Source organism: Podarcis vaucheri, assembly GCF_965113315.1.
Source record: "Podarcis vaucheri genome assembly, chromosome: 1".
In the NCBI taxonomy this organism is placed as follows: domain Eukaryota; kingdom Metazoa; phylum Chordata; class Lepidosauria; order Squamata; family Lacertidae; genus Podarcis; species Podarcis vaucheri.
In genome coordinates, this window is record NC_138759.1 from 66,848,911 (window position 1) to 66,874,967 (window position 26,057).

Consider the following 26,057-nt stretch of genomic DNA (forward strand, 5'->3'; position numbering starts at 1 on the left):
TAGAATCATAGAATTATAGAGTTGGAAGGACCATGGCTTGTTTTTGTTTCACAAGTTCACTGACAAACATATAGCCTTTAATATATCAACACCTTATATTTTAATGGAAGACCATTTAGATTTTGTTTCTTTCAATATTTATTTTGCCACAGCATTGTTGGTACCTCTAAGCAAATTGCTGCTTCTGTTCCACATATTGAGATATAGGTCTGCAATCTCCTTTGCTTTTTCTACTTTTGTGTTTTTCTAAGTTGAAGTAATTTTTAAAAAGGTTTTAACCAAATGAGCGCACCTCTCCCCGGCGTGAACATCAAATGCTTTATTAGAGCCCTTCTCTTATTATGTATCTACTCACTCTAAGTCACAGGCAAGGGGTTTAACACCCCACTCCCCTTTTTAACAGACACTACATCATAGGGGTATATATCATGCACAAAGGAATAACTCTGCTCAACAGCCTGATCTTACACTTGTTTAGCAAGAAGTCAGTCTCACTGAATTCATTGGGTTTTACTCCCAAGTAGGTATACATTGAATCACATCTCAAGCCCAACCCTCTGAGATTGTAGGGCACTGAATATATTGAAGTTAACACTTCACAAACTCTCAAAGATGCTTTATATAAGATCCTTTGGAAATGCATTGGCCAGTCGTCTAACTTTCATATGAGCTACTCATTTGCTCAACTCAATCTAATGACACCTATTTTTGTTTCTGTATTGACTGAGAACAAGCAGCGTGTTTGGCAAGCTAAGTGGATGGTTTAATATACTGTGTTTTAAATTATATTTTATTTTAATCTTACTATAATATTCCAGATGGAAAAGATGGCTAGGGAAAAGGTATGCTTGAAAAGGCCTTCACTGTATTAATTATCATACAGTGATTGCTCAAGGTGGCTTGAAGATTCCTCTGTCACTTCTGTAGGCAATTCTGCCAAGTATCTAGTCAAACTCTGCAGTGGGGGAAATCGCTTGAGCAAATGACACAAATACTCCTCAACATCCTCTCCCTGTTAGTAGAACCAAGTTGTCTCTCTGTGGTCCTGCAAGCTTTAAGTGATGAAACAACAGGAGTGATGACTAGAGCAACTCATGATGAATCCAACCAATATGGTCAGGAGCTCTGTCCTCAGGGCTATCTAGCAGAGGTTTTCCAAGTGGTTAAGGGATATTTGCACCTTGTTTTCGGAAAGTGGGGGGTTAGGGGACCTCTCAATGACTTGCTGCGACCAATTTGCAAAGCACTTTGTGGATAAAGCCACTCACATCCATTCCAACTTGGAAGCCACAGTTGAAGCAGAGCCATTAAATGTACCTACCTACTTGCTCATTGGTCTTGAATACTTTTCAGTTAGTATGACCTGAGAATGTGGGCAGGATTCTTGCATGTATGTACGTGACCCTTTGCCTTCTGGCTAAGGTAATCTACCTGAGGTGGTGTGGCCAAGTGAGTGGCTGAAGTGGTAAATGCTTCTTTGTGAAAAGGTGTGAGCCTGCTGAGCTTGAAAAAGGCAGTAGTGAAGTTGCTTTTTAAAAAACTGTATCCTGGCATCAAAATAATACATTTCCAGCCAGTCTACTATTCTAGAGTAGGTGCTTGATCAAGTGGGAGCAACCCAACACCAAGTATTTCTGGATGATAAAGAGTATCTAGACACATTTCAATTTGGCTTTGGGACAGAGACAGCTTTAGTCACCGTAGAGTGCCATCCCCATTGGTTCTGCAGGAACTCTCAGCTGCCTTCAGTACTGTCAACCATAATATCCTGGGAGGGAGTTCCATAGAATACGGCCCACAGTACAGAACATGTGGCTCCTGATGGATACAAGCAGTGCATCCAAGCCACGGGGGAACCACTAACAAAGGCCCAAAGTCTGGGCAGGGATGTAAAGAGTCAAGTGGTCCGTAAGGTATTTGGGACCCCATTGTTAAGGGCCTTGTAGATTAATACGAGCATCTTAAACTTAGAGGCACCATTTTACAGTACTTCTGTTCTTTCTACACGGGCAATTCCAGAAGGTTGTGATGGGGCATTCTTACCATCCTCCTTGATGTTGGCCTATGAATTTCTGGAGGTAGGCCTGGATTAAAGCAACTGGAGGCTTTGGCCTAGAAGACCTTGGGAGGCCCAAACTTAATAGTATCTGATCATGAGAAATAAAACATCGTTCTCATCTTTATCTACTCAATAAAAGTAGACTATTGCTGAAATTTTAGCATTGATACACAAATGTTATGTGTGAATGTCTTCATTAATCCCATACTTTTAAAACTTATTAAATATTATACAATTATAAAAGATTATACAATGGTAAAATAAAAACATATTATCATTGTATAATCTTTTATCATTGTATAATCTTTAATAAATTTACAAAAGTATGGGATTAATGAAGACATTCGCACAGAATATTTGTAGGGGAATCATAGCTATGTTATAACAGTACACTATATAAAAAGTCAGAACAGTTTCTTTTGAGCTCTTTTAGATGCAGACTTATCAATTGTATCATTAAAATCAGTAAGTCACAGTTTATCATTTTCTATACAGAGAATGCTTAGATCAGACAACTGATCTTAGGACATTGTTCATCATAGTTCATTCTTTATCCTTTTTAGTCTAGAAAACGATCTTTCACCAGTACAGTTTGTAACCATTAAACACAGGAACAATCTGAAAATTGCTTCCACATTGGGGGGGGGGGCTGTCCTAATTTTCTTCTAGAATATTATTTGATACATATCTTGGTGGCTGAAATATTCTTTTTCAGAATGAGCTCATTTGATGTACGGGTGGAATTGCTAAGGTCAACATCCTTTGGATACTCTTGCATTAACATCTTGATGCCATCGTGAATCTGTTCCTTGGTTGCTTCCAGGTTCACCAAAAATTTAAAATTGCCAGCTACACTCCTTTACTGCTTTTCTGTCTAGGTTAGCTTCAAGAGCATCAATTACAGGGATAAATGAATTTATCCTAAACTTGTCTCATGGAAAAAGTTTGCCTACAGCTTCGGATTTTGTCCCATCATCATGGGGAGAGCCAGGGGGGCAGCTGCCCCCAGATTAAGTAAATCAATAAAAATACTTAACTAACTGAGGTTCTTTCCCCCCTCAACATAAATCCTGGCTATGCTCATCATTGTTGGGTTTTCCCATATTCTCTGCCTTTTTTTGATGTATTGTACTCTACATCTGGTAAATGTGGTAAATTAGCCCAAGTGTTTGATACAAACTGCAATAGTGAGCTGTAAATATTTGCTGTTGTGCTCAGTGAAATTTGCGAACTTTGGAGTGCCTTGCTAGCTTTATGAAATTGGTCTAGCAAATGTGTCCAAAGTTGAAGCATGAAAATGAATTCAAATTATTCTAGTTTTGATGTGAGTGTTTGACCATGCTTTCTTGTTCAGTATGTTAGCATAGGGTTCACATGATTTTTAGTTTCCATGGGTTTGAACAAGATAACCGTGATGCCAATAATCAAATGCAGTAGAACCTAAAGCTGTAGTTGAGGTAGTTTGGTTGGAGAAAAGTTTGCACACAAAGCAGTAGATTTTTCCTTTAGCGGGAAAACACACTAACCATTCTTGAGAGTAGGTTTCTCCATTTCCTTTGGTGGAATAGAATAAATTATCTGAGCAGAAATAGACTTGGGATTTGTATGTTCTCTTCGAAGTGGTAAAAGGTACATCCCAGTGCTGACATTCTAACAGAACTTTCTCAATCCAAAATGATATATCCTTGTTATTCAGTGTAGTCCATAAACCTGTCATTATTGTCTCTGAAATCACTAGTAGCATGAATAGTTGATATTTTGGTATCTGCTTTTGCCTGCCTTGCTTAGACAGGAGGTTATTCTTTAGGCTGGGCACAATAGAAAAGGCCCTCCCCCTGGTTGCCACCAGACAGACCTCAGCAAGCTGCTGCACAACCAGGAAGAAATGAGTGACAAGGCAGGGCTGTGTGTGAGATTGTTCCCTCAGATAACCTGGTCCCATGTTATTTAAAGTGTTGAGGTCAATACCAATATCAAAACTTTAAACCTAGTCTGGTAACAAATTGGCAGCCACTACAGTTCTTCTAAAAGTAGTGTCACATACTTGCAGCAGGAATGTCCAATTAACAACCTACCTGTTGCATTCTGCCCCCACATAGAACACATGACAGTAATCTGGTCTCTGTGGCTAGACCATGCATAGACAAACTTGGCCCTACAGATGTTTTGGGACTACAACTCCCATCATCCCTAGCTAACAGGACCAGTGGTCAGGGATGATGAGAGTTGTAGTCCCAAAACATCTGGAGGGCCAAGTTTGCCTATGCCTGGGGTAGACTATCCCTATCAAAGAATGACCACAGTTGGCATGTCATCTGAATCTGAAAAAATGTTCCCCTAACTATTGTGACCTCTTGGGCCTTCAGTGACATCCATGGGTGAAGGAGCACTTACGTGGCAATTGCCTAAATTCCAGACTCAGGAACCACCTACCCACAAGGCCTCTGTCTTATCAAGATTCAGGTGATTCAGCTCGCCACTGCACTTATTTGCACAGCCACACCTGAATCAGATGTACAGTGGTACCCCGCAAGACGAATGCCTCGCAAGACGGAAAACCCGCAAGACGAAAGGGTTTTCTGTTTTGGAGGCGCTTCGCAAGACGAATTTCCCTATGGGCTTGCTTCGCAAGACGAAATCCCATAGGGAAATGCTGGCGGTCGGGAGCAAAGACTTTCGCCCACAGCCGGCCTTCAGAAGAGGACCTCTTCTGAAGGCCGGCGGGGGGCAAAAGTCTTTGCTCCCCCCCCGCCTGCCTTTCCCCCCGCCTGCCCCGGGCGGGAGCGAAGCGTTCGCTGCCGACCCCCAGCATTTTAAAATCTCCCCTGTCCCGGGGAGATTTTAAAATGCTGGGGGTCGGGAGCAAAGCGCTGCCGACCCCCAGCATTTTAAAATCTCCCCATGTCCCGGGGAGATTTTAAAATGCTGGGGGTCGGGAGCAAAGCGCTGCCGACCCCCAGCATTTTAAAATCTCCCCATGTCCCGGGGAGATTTTAAAATGCTGGGGGTCGGGAGCAAAGCGCTGCCGACCCCCAGCATTTTAAAACGCTGTTCCGAAGCGGGGAGGGGAGGCAGGAACATCTGTCCCAGCCACCCCACTTCGGAACGCTGTTCCGAAGAGGGGGGGCGGGAACATCTGCCCCAGCCGCCCCGCTTCGGAACGCTGTTCCGAAGCAGGGCTGGGGGCGGGAACACCTTCTGAAGGCGGGCAGTCTTTGTCCCCCCTGCCTGCCTTCCCAGGGGCTTTTAAATCGCCCCGGACAGCGGAGAAGTCCTCTGCTGTACGGGGCGATTTTAAAATGCCGCCCGCCAGCATTTTAAGATCGCCCGGACAGCGGAGATGTCCTCCGCTGTCCCGGGTTTTTTTAAAATGCTGGGGTGGGAAGAAAAGCCCTTGTCCCCCCCCCCCCCAGCCTTCAGAAGAGGTCCGGGGACAGACTGTCCCCGGACCTGGTCTGAAGGCGGTTTCCCTAGGTAAAGGTAAAGGTACCCCTGCCCGAACGGGCCAGTCTTGACAGACTCTGGGGTTTGTGCGCCCATCTCACATCTATTGGCCGGGGGCCAGCGCTGTCCGGGGACACTTCCGGGTCACGTGGCCAGCGTGACAACGCTGCTCTGGCGAGCCAGAGCCGCACACGGAACGCCGTTTACCTTCCCGCTGGTAAGCGGTACCTATTTATCTACTTGCCCCCGGGGGTGCTTTCGAACTGCTAGGTGGGCAGGCGCTGGGACCGAACAGCGGGAGCGCACCCCGCCGCGGGGATTCGAACCGCCGACCTTTCGATCGGCAAGCCCTAGGCGTTGAGGCTTTAGCCCACAGCGCCACCCATTAATTGATTTTCAATGCATTCCTATGGGAAACCGTGCATCGCAAGACGAAAAACTCGCAAGACGAAGAGACTTGCGGAACGAATTAATTTCGTCTTGCGAGGCACCACTGTAGTGGGAAAATAGAGCTAGGTGTCATCAGCATACTGATGACAGCATGTTCCAAATCCCGTAATGACTATTCCCAGCTGCTTCATATAGATGTTAAATATCATTGGGGACAAGATGGTACCTTGCAGCATGCCATAATGTAACTGCCTGGGAGCCTTATAGTTGTCCAGTGCTGTTCACATAATGATGCATTTCCCACAAGATGTATCTACCTGGGCAACACCCCTATTCCCCACAACTAGCTGTGGGGCAAAAGGGCATAAAGTCGGCCAAACAGCTACAAGCACTTTGTTCTCAGGAGGCCTCAAAAGCTAAAACTGGTTACAACAATGGTGTCCAAATTTTCAAAGAGGTGAGCAATGTTATCCTCAGTGTCATGGAAACTTGTCATGTAATTTTGTTAACAAATGCGTACTGTTGATAGCTCTGCTGGACAAGTATTTGAGAATGCAATGGAGGCAGCAAAGTGTGCTTCCTTTGCTGTCCTCACTGCCATGCAGTAGACACGATTGTATGCTCAAATGCATAGCGTGTTATCTTCGTGATAGGCTGTTCACCACCCGGCATCCAGTCTTCTTCATGGTCCTCAGCTCCTCAGTGCTGAAGAGCAATGCAAACTCCACAATGCTGAAGAGGGCACTTTGGAGCAACTAGGTTGCCTGACATGTTGTCATTCTGTTGTCAGTTTTCCTCATAGGAGAGTTACAGATAGGTAGCCGTGTTGGTCTGCCATAGTCAAAATAAAAAAATTTCCTTCCAGTAGCACCTTAAAGACCAACTAAGTTAGTTCTTGGTATGAGTTTTCGTGTGCATGCACACTTCTTCAGATACACAGTGTGCATGCACACGAAAGCTCATACCAAGAACTAACTTAGTTGGTCTTTAAGGTGCTACTGGAAGGAAATTTTTTTATTTCCTCATAGGAGAGTTCCTCCTGGTCATTTTGGCTTCCCTTTTTTCTGAGCCTTTTCTAACTGCACAATAGGGGTGAACAGAACTATACACAGTATTCCAAGTGTGTTTGCGTCATAGATTTGCATGAAGGCATGACAATATTGGCCATTTTATTTTCAATCCTTTTCCTAATTATCCCTAATGTAGAATTTGTCTTTATCACAGCTGCCACTGAACCAACATTTTCATTGAGCTACCCACTAGAACCTCAAGATCCTTTTCCTGATCAGTCACTGCCAGTTCCAACCCCTTCAGTATATATGTGAACTCTGGCTATTTAGCCCCAATGTACTTTACATTTCAAACCACATTTTGCCTGCATAGAGCCTAGAGGACTCTTGGTGCTAAAGAAATAAATAGCAGTAGCAGTCAATTTCATCATAGTTGTGGCTGTTCATGGGAAGAAGCAGGAAGTGCTTTGCAGTAGGAAGCCGTGAACTGCAAACGGGTGAATTAATTATGTCAAACCTGAACACACAAACGCCCTATTTTATAAATACCCTGGATAAAAGTTAATCCTTTAAAAAAAGAGAAAACAACTACTGACTTGGATTGCAGTGTGACAACTTGTAATGAGTGCAAGTTACAAATCATACACTACTGAGTAGTAGTAGAGAAGCCCAGAAAATGTCTTAATAGAAGACTATACCAATACAGCTCCAGGATTAATATTTTTGGATTTCAATATATCTAACATCTTTGCTAAGTTTCCTCATCATTGGTATGAGTTTAACACTGTGATTATTAAAAGCACTTGCTGTTTCAAACAGGCATTTTAAAGTTTAACTTACTTAGGCTGCAGCCTTTACATACTTACCTAGGAGTAAGTGACACTGAACTCAATAGGACTTGCTTCTGAGTAGACATGTAGAGGGTTCCACAACACAGAACACAACACTCTAGCCCAGGGATAGTCAATGTGGTGCCTAGATGTTGAGGACTACAACTCCCATCATCCATTACTGTTGGCCATGTTAGCTGAAACTTAAGGAAGTGGTAGTCCACACTCTCTGGGATGGAGGATACCATGTTAGCTCCCCTTGCAAAAAGACTATTAATAAGGCATGAAATGTTTAATTGTTAGCTGAAAACAGGTGTCTCTCTGTTGTGAAGATTATTGTGTTTGTGTTGACTGTTGTGTTTAAAATAATGGGTGGGATTCAGCTTAGCTGTTGCAGGCATGCAACAGGTATGAAACAGGACTGTGCCCCCCCATGTACCCCCTAAATCTGCTCTGGAGAGCTGGGGTGACCCAAAATGGTTTTAGTGATTCACAAGGGGAGAAGACGGGGGAAAGTCTTGTGGATGAATAGACCACTTGGTGTATTCCACACAATATGTATAATTTATTTTTGTTCACAGTATATACTTTGGCGAGGATCCAAAGAGCTACTCTAAATGTACCCAGATGCTTAGGCACACACAACAGGAATTTTGGCCTTTTTTTCATTAAATAACTTGCCTCCGTGTTAAGTCACAATCTGCTTTTGAGAGTCCCCTCAGTTTCAAAAGTGGCTTGCCGTGTGGCATCAAAGAGACGCTGTTTCAACAAATGCAAAGCCCCTTAGGCATACAGAACTGTTCAAACTAATTAGTTATTTTTAATGGGAGACAGAAGATGTAGGAGACGAGGTCTCTGGAGATAACAAAATAAATGCAGGAAATGTAAGCTTGGATCAAAGATCTGCTTTGGCTCATGGAAACCACCTGTACTAACTCAGTGAAATTATGGACCTTTTTTTTTTGGAACACCATTTGCCATTTGGTATAGGAGCAGGAACGTTGTTTGAGGAAAAACAAGTGACTGCAAACCCATAAATGTCTACTCAGAAACAAGTCTCATTGAATTCACTAGTGCTTAGGCCTCCACAAATAGCCGCAATCCTATACTAGGTAAGCCCATTGAGTAAGTGGGACTTACTTCTGAATAAACATGCCTAGAATTGCATTACAAGGCCGCATTTCTGTATGCACCTACCATTGGATTCAGGAAATTACACATGGGTAAACATGCCTAGGATTGCAGTGTAAATACCCCTTTTGGGACTCATGGGGGTAATTTTGATTTCTTTGGGTCTTGGCCTTTGATTTCCATTCTGAATGTCCTGATGAAGAAAGCTGAATTTGATTTGAAAAATTCCAGTATCTTATAGATCAATATATGAAATAAAAGAATCTGACAATCTGGTTTTCTAAAACTGTTCTAATATGTATTTGTTATGCTGTAATAGGTATTCACTGGCAGAGAATAGTACGATGTTTTTAAATGTGTAATATCGAAAGCAAATCTAATTACAACTATGTTCTCTCTCATCTCTCTCTCTTCTCTGTCTCTCTCTCCCCCCCCCCCACTCCCTGAAATCTCCTGCCATAGCAATTGCATTTGCCTCCAGACTTGTCAGACACAGTGAGCCGCACAAGCAAACAGGATCTGGCAGAATCTGCCAAACTGCTGAGCTCAGGATGTACTGCTATGGCCATAGGCAAGAAGCACCTGGACTTCTAGTGATTTCTACTTAGCAGTTTCACTCCGATTTATATGACACTCTAATTATGACTGTTAATGACTTATGTAAATATTTTTCTTAATGATTGTGACCCAGTAGTCATGTCATATATATATATATATATATATATATATATATATATATATATTGCAAGCTGTGTGCCTTATTTTACCATTTTTTAAAAAAAATTATTTGCAAATGTTGTATTGGATGTTTCTACAGTTAACAAACACATCCTATATTTTGATGCCATTTTAAAGACGTAAAATATGTTGCCATTTTGAAGCTGCAGAATTTTCTGTTGCCATCAACTTTACTGTTATTACTAAAGTTCAGATAATGAATGAGAAATGAAAGAACTACACTTTGCATGTTTAACACAACTATTGTATGCTGTATATCAATATTATGTATATTAAATAAAATCATAGATTTTTAAAAGTGGGTTATTTTAATATCAGACAATCATTTCCCTAGAAAAACATCGTTAAAAATGACACCTTATTTAGTCCCATATATACTATAAGCATTAAATTTCTGTGTATTTTCCACCTATTCTGTTATCAGTAATATGATAAAATACTTTTCATGGTAAAATACATTATAGATAATTACTTTGCCTTATGGGCTAATAAATATATTAAATTGCTTGAGTGAAACTTACTAAACATATACAAAGAATTGCTTTTCAATATAGTTCAAAACAGTAATCCTAAACAACTGAAGTCAGCAATATGAAATTATGTCAGCAGACATTATTCAAGATTGAAATTCAAACTGACAGCTACATTAATGCTAGAAAACCAGGGGAGTGCATTGGAGCTTAGGGAAGACATATCATAGAAAGAAGTCTACAGAGCAGCAGAAAATAAAACCAATTCAGGGTTCCATACTATTCTGTATATACTATTTGTAAACATATGAATTTTTCCCTAGGTAAAATGTATAAATATTTATCAGCAGCAAGATTTGCATATTTGTATTAGAACTAATGTACAAACTATGTGAATAGGTGGCTATCTGGAAATGGTTTTCAAGTGGGACCTGAAAATTACTTTCTGTATAGTTCTATTTTGAATTAGCCTTGATAGAACTTTCCACTAAGTTCATTTTGGATTAAAACTTAGGTCTTTAAACTGTCATTTTATAGAATTGGGCTGAATTATGCTCCCCACAAAACCTTAAATGCTTACTGTAATAATGCTAATGTATTTTGATGGGATTGGAACTAAAGTGTTGGTTAAATGATTTACTTTTTATAACGCTGTGAGTAAAATGGAGACATAGCTTTTAAAACTGTCTAATGTGATGAATGTCAATCATTTAAAAAAATCCACTGTACCATAAACACACACTGTATACAGCTTTTATTCTGAATTAGAATAATTGAATCAATGACAGTGATTTGCCAGGATGTCAAATCTATCCATCATATCCTGTCACTACCAGTTTATTTTTCTGATCAAAATCAAAAAGACTACTGTTTTGTCACCCGCTATTTCATTAGAGGTAACAATTGAGTTTTTTTCTTTCTTTTTCAAAGATATGTCTGTTTTATTTTTTATTTTTACTATTTCTAAAGACGCAAATCCTTTTTAAAATCTATTCAAAATAAAGTTTCAGAACTGAGCTGTCAGTTTCATAAAGCTAATAGACATCTACATTCTTATACCCATATATCGCTACAGCTTTCAAATCATTTCTCCTTTCGCCTTATATATAATATGAAGCAAAACTTCTCAACACAATTTGAATGGGGACCTATGCAGATATTCAATAGATCAAGTATAAAAGGATTAACACTTTAGTTACTCAGTTATATTTTTCATGTAAATAAGCTAGGGAATCTTATATACTATTCCTCTATAAATTCTAAAACCTTTAGGCACTATTAAATTTGCTTTTTTACAAGATATTATTATTAATAATTGTAAATGTCCTTAATGGGGCCTAAATTAGTAGACAATCTTCCAAATATCATTAAAATATATGACTCTGTGGGTGAGTGCAAACTTAAATTTAACATGCATAAATATAAAGTACACTCATCAGAACAGGCATTTGAAATAATAACATCGAGTTGGCATAGAAACCCAAAGAATATATTTTCAACAGCAGAAAGGAAAGGGGGAGATCATTCAGTGAAATCTATATTAAATGTTGTTGTTTTTTGTTTCACATGCTCTGTGAAATAAGTGCTGCACCACACATACCCAGTGTTCTACACCTAAGGTGAAATACCTATTCTTTTACTTCTAGAATATTGTTTAACCAGCAGTAATTTGGTTTAGCAGTCATTTTCCTTATCAAGGTGAAGGTAAAGGACCCCTGACAGTTAAGTCCAGTCACAGATGACTCGGAGCTTGAGGCGCTCATCTCGCTTTACAGGCTGAGGGAGCCAGCGTTTGTCTGCAGACAGTTTTTCCGGGTCATGTGGCCAGCATGACCAAGCCGCTTCTGGCGCAATGGAACACCGAAACCAGAGCAGCGCATGGAAACGCCGTTTACCTTCCCGCCGGAGCGGTACCTATTTATCTACTTGCACTTTTGGCGTGCTTTTGAACTGCTAGGTTGGCAGGAGCTGGGACCGAGCAATGGGAGTTCATCCCATCGCAGGGATTCAAACCGCCGATCTTCTGATCGGCAACCCCAAGAGGCTCAGTGGTTTAGACCACAGCGCCACCCGCGTCCCTTTATCAAGGAAAACTGAATAGTAAAATGGTTACACCCTATTTGATAACTAAACAAATGTTCTGTAGGATACATTAAGTAACAGGACTGTTTCTTCAGATTAAATCATAGAATCATAGAATCATAGAGTTGGAAGAGACCACAAGGGCCATCGAGTCCAACCCCCTGCCAAGCAGGAAACACCATCAGAGCACTCCTGACATATGGTTGTCAAGCCTCTGCTTAAAGACCTCCAAAGTAGGAGACTCCACCACACTCCTTGGCAGCAAATTTCACTGTCGAACAGCTCTTACTGTCAGGAAGTTCTTCCTAATGTTTAGGTGGAATCTTCTTTCTTGTAGTTTGGATCCATTACTCCGTGTCCGCTTCTCTGGAGCAGCAGAAAACAACCTTTCTCCCTCCTCTATGTGACATCCTTTTATATATTTGAACATGGCTATCATATCACCCCTTAACCTCCTCTTCTCCAGGCCCAGCTCCCTTAGCCGTTCCTCATAAGGCATCGTTTCCAGGCCTTTGACCATTTTGGTTGCCCTCCTCTGGACACGTTCCAGTTTGTCAGTGTCCTTCTTGAACTGTGGTGCCCAGAACTGGACACAGTACTCCAGGTGAGGTCTGACCAGAGCAGAATACAGTGGCACTATTACTTCCACATGACATATGTGGAATGACATAGCTCAAGCTTGGCATGAAGTTTCCAAATGACATAGCTCAAGCTTGGCATGAAGTTTCCTCATTCCATTATGACCATTTCCTAACTGATATGCAACCTTCAATGGTCTAAAGACGATGGTCCATTTTGCCTATTTAATGTAAAGCTTTCCAGGTATCCATAGACCAAAGGCATAATCCACCCATACAGGTATGCAGCTGTTTATGTGCTGAAAGGTCAGCATTGGGTTGACCAGGGCCTTGTTTTCCTCATTTCCCTTCCCCTTGTAGAATATAGTCTTGCATAGGCAAGAGAGAGAGCTGGATTGGCTTCCCGTTCCTGGCAAGTGCCTATGTGCCTGTACATACAAAAGGAGGAGAAACAGGGCTCTTACGTCAGCCCCACTGCAAGTGGATGGGCCTGATCTTCACATGCATAAGGGTGGTAAAATGGACTGCTCTACTTTAGACTGCGGGGTGTGTGTGTGACATTTTCAGTGTTCGCTTGCTGCTGCTGTTTATTTCTACCCTGCCTTTTATGGAAAAACCAAGGCATATTAGAATTGAAACATTAAAAGCAATACAGTTGTACCTTGGATTCCGAATGCCTTGCAAGTCAAACGTTTTGGCTCCCAAACGCTGCAAACCCAGAAGTGAGTGTTCCAGATTGTGAACGTTCTTTGGAACCCGTATGGCCGATGCCGCTTATGCGGCTTCCGATTGGCTGCAGGAGCTTCCTGCAGCCAATCGGAAGCCACACCTTGGTTTCCAAACGTTTTGGAAGTCAAATGGACTTCCAGAACGGATTCCATTTGACTTCCGAGATACCACTGTACAAGTTTGGGGGACACATTATCCTAGCAAAGGTCTGGAATCATGCACCTGGAGCATAGATAGACACACACAACCTTAACATGCACTTAGCACAGAAACACATCTGATGCATAGACACTGACAGGCATGCACATGCTTACACACAGGTTAATGAAATGGCAAAGTCCTCCGCTCAAAATGGTTTGTGTTTTTGTTCCTTACACCCACACACCAAGAAACAAGCATTCAGAGTATTCACCCGTTTTCCAATTGTCATTTAAATCCACCCATGGAAATGGGAAAATAGGAACAAAAGTACTGCCTGTAAGAAGCATTCTGTCTACCTTCCCTAGCTTGCCCATGCTTGAATTGTTTAATTCTGATTTATTATAAAAGCATTTCTATAAAAGCATAATATTTAAAATCTCTAAGCAGCATACTAAAACACAAACATAAAAACATTAAAATGGTATCATAAAGCACAGATAAATATATATATATTATAATGATAGGGTCTTGTGTGTCAGGGAAGGCCTTGACAAGAAAATAAATTTTAACAAATAGCTGAATTGAATTACCGGTATGTTTCATGTATGGCAGAGGGAAAGGCATTCCAGAGTGCAGGGGCAATTGTGGAAAATACCCATTTTCAAGTGGTATTCTGTAGGTCATAGTACCATGAGTAAAATCTTCCCAGGTGATGTAAGTCATCTTTAGAAGTCTATACAGGCCTCATCTACAAACTGATTCTACACAATCAGGTTAGATATTGCATCAAGCACCTCACCAGGCTATATGGGGTGACCAACTAGGACTCACAACAGATATGAGGAACCTGGTTTGCAGAGTCAGGAGAAGAATGAGTGAAGAGCTTCAAAATGCAGCTTTAAACAGCATCTCTTCCTGCTGACAATTGCTGCTTCCTGGCATCCCCAATTGCCACCAAGAGAAGGGGGCGTGAACATGAGGTCAGCAGAGTGCTTCCAGAATTGAACAAGTAGTTCTGATCACTAAATGTAAGCTCCAACTCCTAGGGGGCCAGGTCCCTTTGGCCCTCGCAGTAAAACATTTGAAGGGATCGGGGCCCCAGAGATTATAGGCATTGTTACCTTTCTTCTCCACGCTTGGACTTCGTTTCCCAACAAGCGAATTTGGCAAGAGAGCTGGGATTGGGCAAAAACCTCTGACATTGTTTCTTATGGCCCTAATGATTGTAGCAGGGAGACAGAAAGAGAGAGAATGCAAACTGCTTGCTCCGTGGGGCAGGTTCACAGAGCTCTGGTAGGATAAGAGAGGAAGCGGCTCCCGATTACTTATCATTAAAAAAATTTAAACTAGGAGTGCCTGATTCAGATAACTTGGAAGTTAAAGCTCTCAACCTACTGTTGTTGTTACTGTTGTTATTAATCCACCCTTTACCCCAAGGTCCCAGGATGGGTTACAACAATTAAAACACAGCATTTAAAAGCAATTTAAAACTTGCTGTCACAGAAGTAAGGTGGGTCCTAAAAATATAACCAAGCAGGCGAATGCATAATTTTGCAGCCAGCCCTCATTGATTTGGGGCAGGGAACGCAACCAGATATCTAAAAACTTGGTATTGGGGAGAGCTGGATTCAAGCCCCTTTTTAGCTTTAAGAATTCATAGTAGCCCTGGACCAGTTGCTGTTTCTGAGACCAGTCAACCTCAAAGAGCTGTTGGGGGATAAAAAGTAAGGGTGGGAATAAACCGTTTCACGAGCACAAGGTGCCTCCATTGTTGGCAGCTGCTCACAACAACTTGCCATAATTTAAGCTGTGTTTCTAACAGTCATAGCAGTTTGTTTCTCTCCTCCACCCTGCATACCACCCTTCCTGCCATCCTTTCCTGCCAACTTTTCCACAGACTACAAAGCCACTGTTGTCCATATCTTTATATAGCGGGCTATATTCCAGCCAAATAAAGCACAAGCTGGTTACTGGGAGGTGGTGGTAGTGGGGAAGCTGTGGCCCTTTAGATCTTAGAATCTTAGAGTTGTAGAAGGGACCACAAGGGTCATCTGGTTCTACCCCTTGCACTGCAGGAATAATTCACCCAAAGTGGTGCTCGAACCCAGAACCCTGAGATTAAGAGTCTCATGCTCCACCAGCTGAGCTGCGTTGCAGCATCAGCTCCCATCAGCCCGATGCCAAAGGTCAATGACGATGGCAGTTGTAGTCCAGTGACAGCTAGAGGCTCACAGGTTCCCCATCAACACTTTGCATGGATGTGCACTCATACTCACTTCCTCCAGGCAAGCAAAATAAGTTATCACAGTGCAAGGAAACATTCCAGCCAAGCAAAAGGACTCATGGAGGGTGTAGAGCAGACCCTTCAGGATGTGTTGCCTGGAGAAGATGCAGAGCTTACAAAGAATCCTGAGAGACTTGGCCACATTTGGCCTGAGGTTCCAGAGCAACTTTACAGATCAATGAAAAACAATCTAAAATAGATGACATATAAGGAAAGGAGAATGGGGAGGGAGGAGGAAAGGAACAAGCTCGGGTACTAGTTCTTCCTATAATGACCACTTGGGATGGAAACAGTGCAGGGAGCTTGATGGAATGAGTGCTGCTAGATAATAATAATAATAATAATAATAATAATAATAATAATAATAATAAATTTTTATTTATATCCCGCCCTCCCCAGCCGAAGCCGGGCTCAGGGCGGCTAACAACACTAAAAAAGTGCAACAATATAAAAACATCATAAGAATTAATTAAAATCAAAATTAATGGCAACCATAAACTAAAGTATTGTAAAGATTGCTGAAGGAGGGAGTCAGGCTGTGCCCTAACCAAAGGCCTGGTGGAACAGCTCTGTCTTGCAGGCCCTGCGGAAAGATGTCAAGTCCTGCAGGGCCCTTGTCTCTTGTGACAGAGCGTTCCACCAGGTTGGAGCCGCAGCCGAAAAAGCCCTGGCTCTAGTTGAGGCCAGCCTAACCTCTCTGTGGCCTGGGACCTTCAAGATGTTTTTATTAGAGGACCGTAAGTTCCTCTGTGGGGCATACCAGGAGAGGCGGTCCCGTAGATACGAGGGTCCTAGGCCGTATAGGGCTTTAAAGGTTAAAACCAGCACCTTAAACCTGATCCTGTACTCCACTGGGAGCCAGTGCAGCTGGTATAGCACCGGATGAATGTGATCCCGCAGCGAAGACCCCGTAAGGAGTCTCGCTGCGGCATTCTGCACCCGCTGGAGTTTCTGGGTCAGTCTCAAGGGCAGCCCCACGTAGAGCGAGTTACAATAATCCAGTCTGGAGGTGACCGTCGCGTGGATCACAGTGGCTAGGTCAGGGCGAGAGAGGTAAGGGGCCAACTGCTTAGCTTGGCGGAGATGAAAAAATGCCGCCTTTGTTATAGCTGCAATCTGCGCCTCCATAGAGAGGGAGGTATCGAAGATTACACCCAAACTCTTAACGGACGGTGCTGGCACTAATTGCACCCCCGCAAGAGATGGGAGTTGCCCCCTCAATCCCATATCGTCCCGTCCCAGCCAGAGGACCTCTGTCTTCGAAGGATTTAACTTCAACCGGCTCCCACGTAACCATCCAGCCACAGCTTCCAAGCATCTGATCAGTGTGTCTGGGGCCGAGTCAGGATGGCCATCCATCAACAGATAGAGTTGGGTGTCATCGGCATACTGATGGCAGCCCAGCCCAAAACTCCGGACAAGCTGGGCGAGGGGGCGCATAAAGATGTTAAAAAGCATCGGGGAGAGAATCGCACCCTGAGGCACTCCACACACCAAGGAGTGGCGGGATGACAGTTCCCCCCCAAGCGCCACCCTCTGTCCCCGACCAGAGAGAAACGAGCGCAGCCATTGAAGGACTGCGCCCTGGATCCCCACGTCGGCGAGGCGGTGGTCCAAAAGTTCGTGATCGACCATGTCGAAAGCTGCTGACAGATCTAGAAGAATCAGCAGCCCCGACCCGCCTCGATCCAGCTGTCTACGGAGATCATCTGTTAGGGCGACCAGAGCCGTCTCGGTCCCATGACCAGCGCGGAAGCCGGACTGGAATGGATCCAGAGCCGATGTTTCATCCAGAAACCTACCAAGCTGTTCAGCAACCGCTCTCTCAATCACCTTGCCCAGGAATGGAAGATTCGAAACTGGGCGGTAATTGGATAGATCTAAGGGATCTAATGATGTTTTCTTTAAGAGCGGACGCACCACCGCCTCCTTCAGTTCCCCTGGGAATGTCCCGGTGCCAAGGGACAAATTGATGATATCCCCCAGGGGGGCCCGCACCTCGTCTGGACATGCTCTAATCAGCCAAGACGGGCACGGGTCGAGAGGACAAGTGGTGGGCTTTCCAGCTCGGAGGAGTCTGTCCACATCGGCTGGGGATATCCGGTCAAAGTGGTCCAATACTGGACCCGAGGACAGTCGAGGGGCCTCCAGTTCTTTTATTGTATCCAAATTGGCAGGGAGGTCATGGCGGAGCGACAGGACCTTCTCCGCAAAAAAGCTCGCAAATGCCTCACAGCTATGTGTCGAATTGTTATTTAAATTTGGCTGTCCTTCGAGGGACGTTAAAGACCGAATTATACTAAATAATTGTGCCGGGCGAGAGCTAGCGGATGCAATGGAGGCCGAGAAGTAGGACTTCTTGGCGGCCTTCACTGCCATCTCGTAGGTTTTCATAAAAACCCTATAAGATGTTCTTATGACAGTTGCAGAAGAGCCAAAGGCAGCTGTGAGCAGCAATGATAGAATAACCCACTTCCTTTCTCTCTCTGCTCTGCAGTCTGGGGGAATCTTGGCGTTTGCTCAGTACCATGTATGTCTATTTCCAGCATGGCCTACTTTTAAAATGTTTCATTCTAAGCCCTGATGTTTCGCCCCTAGTTTCATTTAAAGTCACACTGTGTTGTGCGTCTTCAAACAGCATTCTTATACAAGCATCTTTTGCTCATTGTTTTTCTGCATTCTGACTGTGAATGCAAGAAAAATGTATTGGGGGCATAGCTTCCAGCCAGATCCTCATAGGCACTGTGTGAGAGCATGTAATCACCTGCACGTTTGGTGCACAGTGGCAGCAGTACAGATAGGATTCATGTAGGGCTTACTCCTTAGCCTTTTCTTCTCCCAAAGATATCCTGAAAGGCTTAAGATTGGAGTTTTGCTTCTCCTGGATGGGCCCCATCTACCCTTCGGCATGTGGGGAAGTTTGTGCACATTTCCTACAGTGCCTCTGTATTTAGCAGTCTGCTCCTTCTAGTCCTCCTGTATATGAAATACAATTCTACCAGTCCGGAGACGCTGGACTGCCCAGCTTGGTACTGTACTGTGCCAGTGGCGTAGCGTGGGGGGTGCAGGGGGGGCCGGCCGCACCGGGCGCAACATCTGGGGGTTAGGGTTAGGGGGCGCAAATCCACGGGTTAGGGGGAGCAAATCCACGGGTTAGGGGGCGCAAATTACTTGCCTTGCCCCGGGTGCTGACAACCCACGCTACGCCACTGTACTGTGCACAGAGATATCCAATGTTTGGGGATGTTCCATATCTGCAGCCTCATAGACTAGATGCTGCCAGCTTCCATGAACTCAATGACCACTATTCTCTAGGCAGGGAACCAAGAGTGGTCAGTTCAAGTATAACACAGAGGCACCATAAAAAAATGACAGCATTCAGAGAAAATGATGTTGGTTGTGGTAATGATGATGGCACCATCTACAAGAGCTTTGCAATTATGGAGTAATTAGGCTTATAATTACATACAAATATGTACATTTGTATATTGCAAACAGAATGCTAAGGACAGGCTTAATGTTAAAGAGAGACTTATTAGCAAAAAACAAAAAAAAAACTATTTAGTATAGACACTAGGGAACAAATAAAATTGTTTTGTAGGTAATATCAATTTCAGGGGAACCCCACCACCACCACTGGCCATTCCCATGTGTGGGTGTAGTGACTGGAGTGTTAGCTTTGAACTTGGGACAGACCAGGGTTCAAATCCCAACTCTCCCATGAAGCTCACCGAAGAAGGACCATGGGCCAGTCACTGTCAGCCTAACTTACTTCATAAAGTTGCTGTGAGGATAAAACGGGAACAAGACCTACAGTATGTACTCCACCTTGAGCTCCTTCAGGAAAGGAGGGATGTGCATATAATAAATAGAAACACATAGAGTAGCTCCTTGATTTTGCCACTAACCTTCACAGAGGTTTGGACTGCAGCCTCATTTTCATACGTCTTAGGCTATTTTGGAGCAATGATGCAACAAAAGATGATGTGAGTGGATATATTTCAATTGGGACCTCCTGGGTCCAATTCCTCCCCTTTCTAACAAAAATGGGGGCAGGAATCACAGGGCAATATTATATACGTGATGCCCCACTCGATTTAATGGGGCTTACTGCCTAAAAAGTGTTTATAGAATTGCAGCCTAAATCCCTGATGAGGATTGCTCCATTTCACATTTCTGCATTTTGTATTCTGTTATATGCTTAAATGTGTTTGAAATAGTATTAAGAAAATGAATAAACCCACCCAGACTAGGGGAGTGGAGGAGGAGCAGGAGGAGGAGGAGGAGAGAGCTAGCATATGTTACAAGAGGCTTGAGCTTCTTCAACATATCAATTTGAAAACTCCTAAATGTATTATAGGTTGGGGTTTTAATTTTAATTTTTCCAAAATCACTCTATAGGTATTATTAAGCTGCTTTGGCTTTTTTCAGACTGGTAGAGTGTTACATAAGTAACCTGCAATAGTTTTAAATATGGAATATTTAAACAAGCTAAACTATGGAATTAGCTCCCACAAGATGCAGTGGTGGGTACTAATTTGGATGGCTTTAAAATATGATTAGATAAATTCCAGGATCATTAAGCTATCAATGACTAGCCATACAAGAACCTAAAACCTGATGCAATAGCATACGCTCAGCCAATGCAAGCTTTTGCACACTGCAGTTATGCTCTGGTGTCAGTCTGTCCCTATCAATAGTCTGGCCACAGTGTTTTGCACCAGCTGGAGCCTCCAGATGAGACCCAAGGACAGCCCCTCATGGAATGCATTGCAATAATCTAATCTTAAGGGTACCAATGCATGGATGTCAGGCACTGGCTGGACGAGGAATGATGGGAGACGTCAGCCAAGGAACCCCCCCAAGGGAAAACACAGAAGGGGAAAGCTCAGAGCCTGGGAATTGGTGGTGGGACACCAAGGAGAGGATGGGGGGGAGAGATTGGGAGATGGTGTTGGATACTGACAGGACAACAGGTTTTGGTGAGCAGGAAGAACCTATGACAAGGAGCAGTTCAGACGCTAAGGCTGAAGCGGGGGTGGTTGACGGCTGAAAAATCCCAGGAGTCTGCCTCTCCTGCTGCGATGAGCTCCCCTCCTCCCTGGTCTCCAAAAACACACAGGATAATGAGGAGAGCAGAGCAGAGGGGGAGATGAGCAGGTGCGGTTTGAGACTGCTTGGGAAACATCCAGGAGAGGAGTAGCCTTAGAAGGAGTGGGTGGCAGGGACCTTCAGTCCTAGCAACTGTGCTATAGGGGCAAGACCTACTGGGAAGTGTTGCTGAGTTGTGTGCCATTTCCTTGACTAAAGGGTTAACTTCACTCACAACCGGCTCTGCTTATTCTTGCTGACCTGTGTCTGACTCCTGCTCTGACAGCAAATTACCATGGCCAGGCTACCAACGCCTGTAGTTAGCACACCAGCTGTAGCTAGTAAAAGGCATTCCTAGCCATTACGGCTTCCTGAGTCTCCAGCAACAAGGTGCCCCCCCCCCCCAATATAACAAATCTGATCTCAATCCAGAACAGGCAATTTGCCAATTTCCCAGACATGGGGAACGCCCCCCATCCACAGTACAGTGGTACCTCGGGTTAAGTACTTAATTCATTCCAGAGGTCCGTTCTTAACCTGAAACTGTTCTTAACCTGAGGTACCACTTTAGCTAATGGGGCCTCCTGCTGCTGCCACCGTGCGAATTCTGTTCTCATCCTGAAGCAAAGTTCTTAAGCTGAGGTACTATTTCTGGGTTAGCAGAGTCTGTAACCTGAAGTGTCTGTAACCCGAGGTACCACTGTATCTTTATGTTCAAACTCAGTTATGGCCCTCATCCACTCCACCACTGAACCTAGACAATGATCCAGATCTTGCACAGCTTCTCCTGATTCAGTTGTTATGGAGAATTAGAGCTGTGTGTCACTAGCATACTGATGACACTTTGCCCCCAAAGTCCTAATGAACACTCCCAACGGCTTCACAAAGATTGGGGGGGGGGAGAGAAGACCATGCCCTGTGTCACACACACCATTGTGTGAAGACCATGTGGCTGTAGCACAATCTTCCTGTGCTGTACTCTGGGCACAACTCTGTGGGCTGGAGCAAACTGTGCCCCCAATATCCATCCCAAAGAGCAAGTCAAGGAGAACACCATAGTGATAAGTATTGAAATCTAAGTGACTGAGGAACATAAGCAGAACTGCAGTATCTCTGTACCACTCTTGGTACTAGTCATCCGCCAAGGCTGGTTCCTCCCCAACACCACACCTGAGCCCAGATTGCAATGGATCCAGATAATCCGTTTCCTGCAGAAACTCCTGCCAGCATTCTCTTCATCAACTTGTCCAAGAAGTGGATATCGTTGCAAGGGTCCTGTCCACATCATCCAGCTATATAAAGTGAAACCAGCCCTATAGAGTATGCCTTGGACACTGGTGTCCTTGACCTTGACCAACAACTATGGCATCCACTGCACAACAGAGCTGAGTGCCATTCAAAGTGCTCACTGAGAATTGCCGCTGAATACCAGTTGCTGGGAATCACAGGGGAGGAAGTTGTTGCGCTTATGTCCGGCTTGCAGGTTTCCTATAGGCAGCTGGTTGACCAGTCTGAGAACAGAATGGTAAACTCAGTAGGCCTTTGGTTTGATCCAACATGATTTGTCTTATGTTCTTGTCTTATGTTGCAACTTCCCTAAAGAAGAGTGCTGCAATTTTAGGGCTCCAGTCAGCCTAGAACAAGAGCCTTGTAGTCCTGTTCAGGCTTCTGAGGTTGGGCAGAGGGCAGTTTCAGCAGTAAAGAAAGGACTTAGGCCTCTGTTTTCTCTTCCTATCTCTGGAGGCCTTCTCTTGCTGTCCTATATAACACTGGAGTAGTGCCAGTCCCAAACCTGAGCATTTTATTTATATATTACAAGTGGAGACTTAGTTCTAGAACTAAACCATCCCTGCATAGTTCACAGGAGGATTTTTTAAATTTCACAGCGTGCAACCCTAATCCCTTCCCCCATAATACGATAAGCTGCCAGGGGCTTGAGGAGGCCCATTACCTCTTTCCCCCTGTCCTCCATGTTGCTGTGGGGGCTGGGAGTGCAGCACATTATTTTCCAGTGATATTCTATGTCTCAACTGCTCTTACACAAAATACATTTGATATCCTTTCCCCAACTCCATGCGCACTCCGTTTAAGGCAGATTCCGCTGACCAGAAAATTAAGCAAAGGTTTAGAATGGAGGGATTGCAAGTTCAAAACAGCAGAGAAAAACACGAGCCAAATTCAAGAGTTTGCAAAGATTCCCGTTAAGGGTTTTGCTCTTTAAAAACCACTGAACAAAATTGTCTTGCAAGTTCATTAGCTATACCTAAGGGTTTGCAAAACCACCACCATTTTAAAAAAGAAAAAAGGGCCCTGAAGCTTGTACAGTGGTACCTCAGGTCACATACACTTCAGGTTACATACGCTTCAGGTTACAGACTCCGCTAACCCAGAAATAGTGCTTCAGGTTAAGAACTTTGCTTCAGGATGAGAACAGAAATTGTGCTCCAGCAACGTGGCGACAGCAGGAGGCCCCATTAGCTAAAGTGGTGCTTTAGGTTAAGAACAGTTTCAGGTTAAGAACGGACCTCCGGAACGAATTAAGTACTTAACCTGAGGTACCACTGTATTTCAAAAATAACATTTAGAAATTAGAAATGTTAGCTGCCTTTGAGACATAGGAGGTACATAGGTAGATAGGGAGTTAGGTTCTAGTAATAAGTGAAGTTTAGCCATGGGTGTGAAGTTCAAAAGTGATTGCATTGCACAGCATACCAAAAAGCTAGAGATCCACAGGTGCAGTAGTGCTTGTGGGCCTCCCCTTTTCCTCCTGGTTGGACAGGTGACCAACACTGACTCCTCTGTCAGCAACAGAGATTCTTCCTTGAATCCTTCTTCCCAAACTGGGAAGCTTGCTTCATCAGAGCCAAAACCATTTGTACGACGTCAACAAAATAGCTCCTTGTGTGGTAGAGTCCATCACTGTCTTAAATCCTGTTTCCGTCTATAAACTAGTCCTTGTGAGATTGAAGGTGTTGCAGCCCTTTGAAAAGCAAGTGAAGCGGCAGCTTGTGGCATCACAGTTGAAAACTGTGTCTCCAAAGTTGCAAATGAATTTTCATTGCTTAAAAAGAGAATGGAAGCAAAGTACCAACTGAGTCAACAGCCAGACATTAGTGAGAAATGTGATCAGCAAGTAATGACCATCTCTGATATTTCACAGCTAAATAACTCTAATAGCTAAATTACAATGTCTCACATGTATTCATTCACCAAAGTCTTCCCCAGTTCTTTCAAAAATGTCTTCTTTTTTCATTCTCATGCTGTTTGGTTGCTGTCCAAAATCAGGGACAAGAACCTGGTGATCAAAATGAGCAAACTGGAAATTCCTTCTTCCTTTTAAAATTAAATTAACTCAAAATGTAGTCCTCAGCTTTCCAAACAATGCTGTTGCTATTTAAAAATCATAACTATTACCCAGACAATTCACAAAAAAATGCCTGTTTCCCACATGCAATCTACAAGATGGTCCTTTGGACTCTTTTCCTTTAAGTATCCAGACTGGTTGACTGTGGAAAACTGAGTGTTTTACTTTAGGAAAAGAGTTTCTTGCCCCACAACCAACTCAAACAGGTGGAGCAAAACATGTGCCTGTTTTTCTAGGTGAAAGCTATATGGCTGTTTAACTCTTGTGAGCATTCCACACAAATACAAACAGAACCAACAGGGAGGACAGTGTTAAGTGTATGTCATCATAACACCAAACTGTAAAAAGAGCTTATCCCCAAATTTGCACTAAACCCTTCGGGTGTTGCTTGGAGAAAATTAAATTGCACAACGTGATTGGAAAAGGGCAAATCAATCAAAACAGAGCAGTCACCAGGCCATGTATGTATGTGCCCATCTGAGATAACCTGAGATGTCTGGCTGTTATATTTTGATTGATCTGTCCTTTTTCAATCACATTGTGTTATTGGTGGGCAATTAAATTTCACGAAGGTCTGAAAAGTCACTGGTGGACAGCACTTGTAGATGAGTCTGGAAATGGGTTGCCTTTCTGCACACAACAGGAATCACTTTTTAACACAGCAGATGGGTTGGTCCTCTGCAAAACATGCCCTGGAAGGCCACATTTGGAGCCAAATAAAAGATTGCTCATCTGTAGTCCAATGGAAAAGACTGCCATTTTTTATTATTAAAATGTTATTACTCTTTTGTAAGGAAAAAAAACTCTCATGTAAACTGATAATTTACACTGATGTTTTATGAGGGTTTTGTTCACCTTACAAGTACAGATTAGAAAATTATGATTTAAAGTATTGATGGCATTCTTGTCAATTACCTAGTTTTCCCAATTCCATTGAAAGAAATAACCCTTTAAGGCAGTTAAACTCCTAAACAACATTGAAAAGAGAAACTAGCATTTGAGTTGGGTGCAATGCAATGCCACGCTGCTTATATTGTGCAAACCCATTTAAGCAAATGATCTGAAGAAAATGCAAAAATTCTGGATGATTGAAAGTTTGGATTAAGGTTTTCATGTGACTTTCTTTTCAGAAGAACATTTTTCTTAATTAAAGTCATAATCCATGAGAATGGGTTTTCCTATTGACTAATGTATCTTTGTAAGCTGTATTCTTTCATCATTCTGATTTATTTCAGTAGCACTTAATCAATGGGGTTACCTAGTGCACTTGCCTTTAAAAGCCCCTAGACAACTTTTCTTGGAAAAATGTAAACTATGTGGCCTGTTTCAAGAATTTTTTTTAATATTTTCAGTGCCATCAGCTCTGAACTCCTTCACAGAATGTGTTTCCAGTAATAATCCTATTTAAAATCATGAAAAATAAGTTTTAGAAATAGGTCAAAATAGGTCAATTTATTCCACCATTCCTACTATTTTAACAGAATTACATTGACATGGTGGTGGGTATGAATTTGGCTACTCAAAACTTAAACAGGAGGAATTTTGCTGTAAGCCTGTGAATATTATTGGCATCAAAGCTATAAATACATAAGCCGATTGTTTTCTTCTCCCTTGCAGAATATTGCCTAGAACAGAACATTTGAAATAAAAGCTACAGCATCAGTGAACGAAAGCTTACACACTGTTTCTCATCTGTGTGACTAGAATGTACTATGC

General features: G+C 43.1%; 1 protein-coding gene and 1 long non-coding RNA gene across 2 annotated transcripts in view; both read left to right on the top strand.

The window, feature by feature from the left end:
* ELP4 (elongator acetyltransferase complex subunit 4) overlaps positions 1-9,589 on the top strand; it is a 161,359-nt gene extending 151,770 nt beyond the window's left edge. Inside the window, exon 10 of the mRNA XM_082209492.1 lies at positions 9,327-9,589. Coding sequence (XP_082065618.1) covers positions 9,327-9,458 — 132 coding nt within the window. The 3' untranslated portion in view covers positions 9,459-9,589. The remainder of the gene's footprint in view (positions 1-9,326) is intronic.
* Positions 1-26,057, top strand: part of LOC309527648 — a 384,549-nt gene that overhangs the window by 177,662 nt on the left and 180,830 nt on the right. The gene's annotated exons all lie outside the window — the stretch shown is intronic.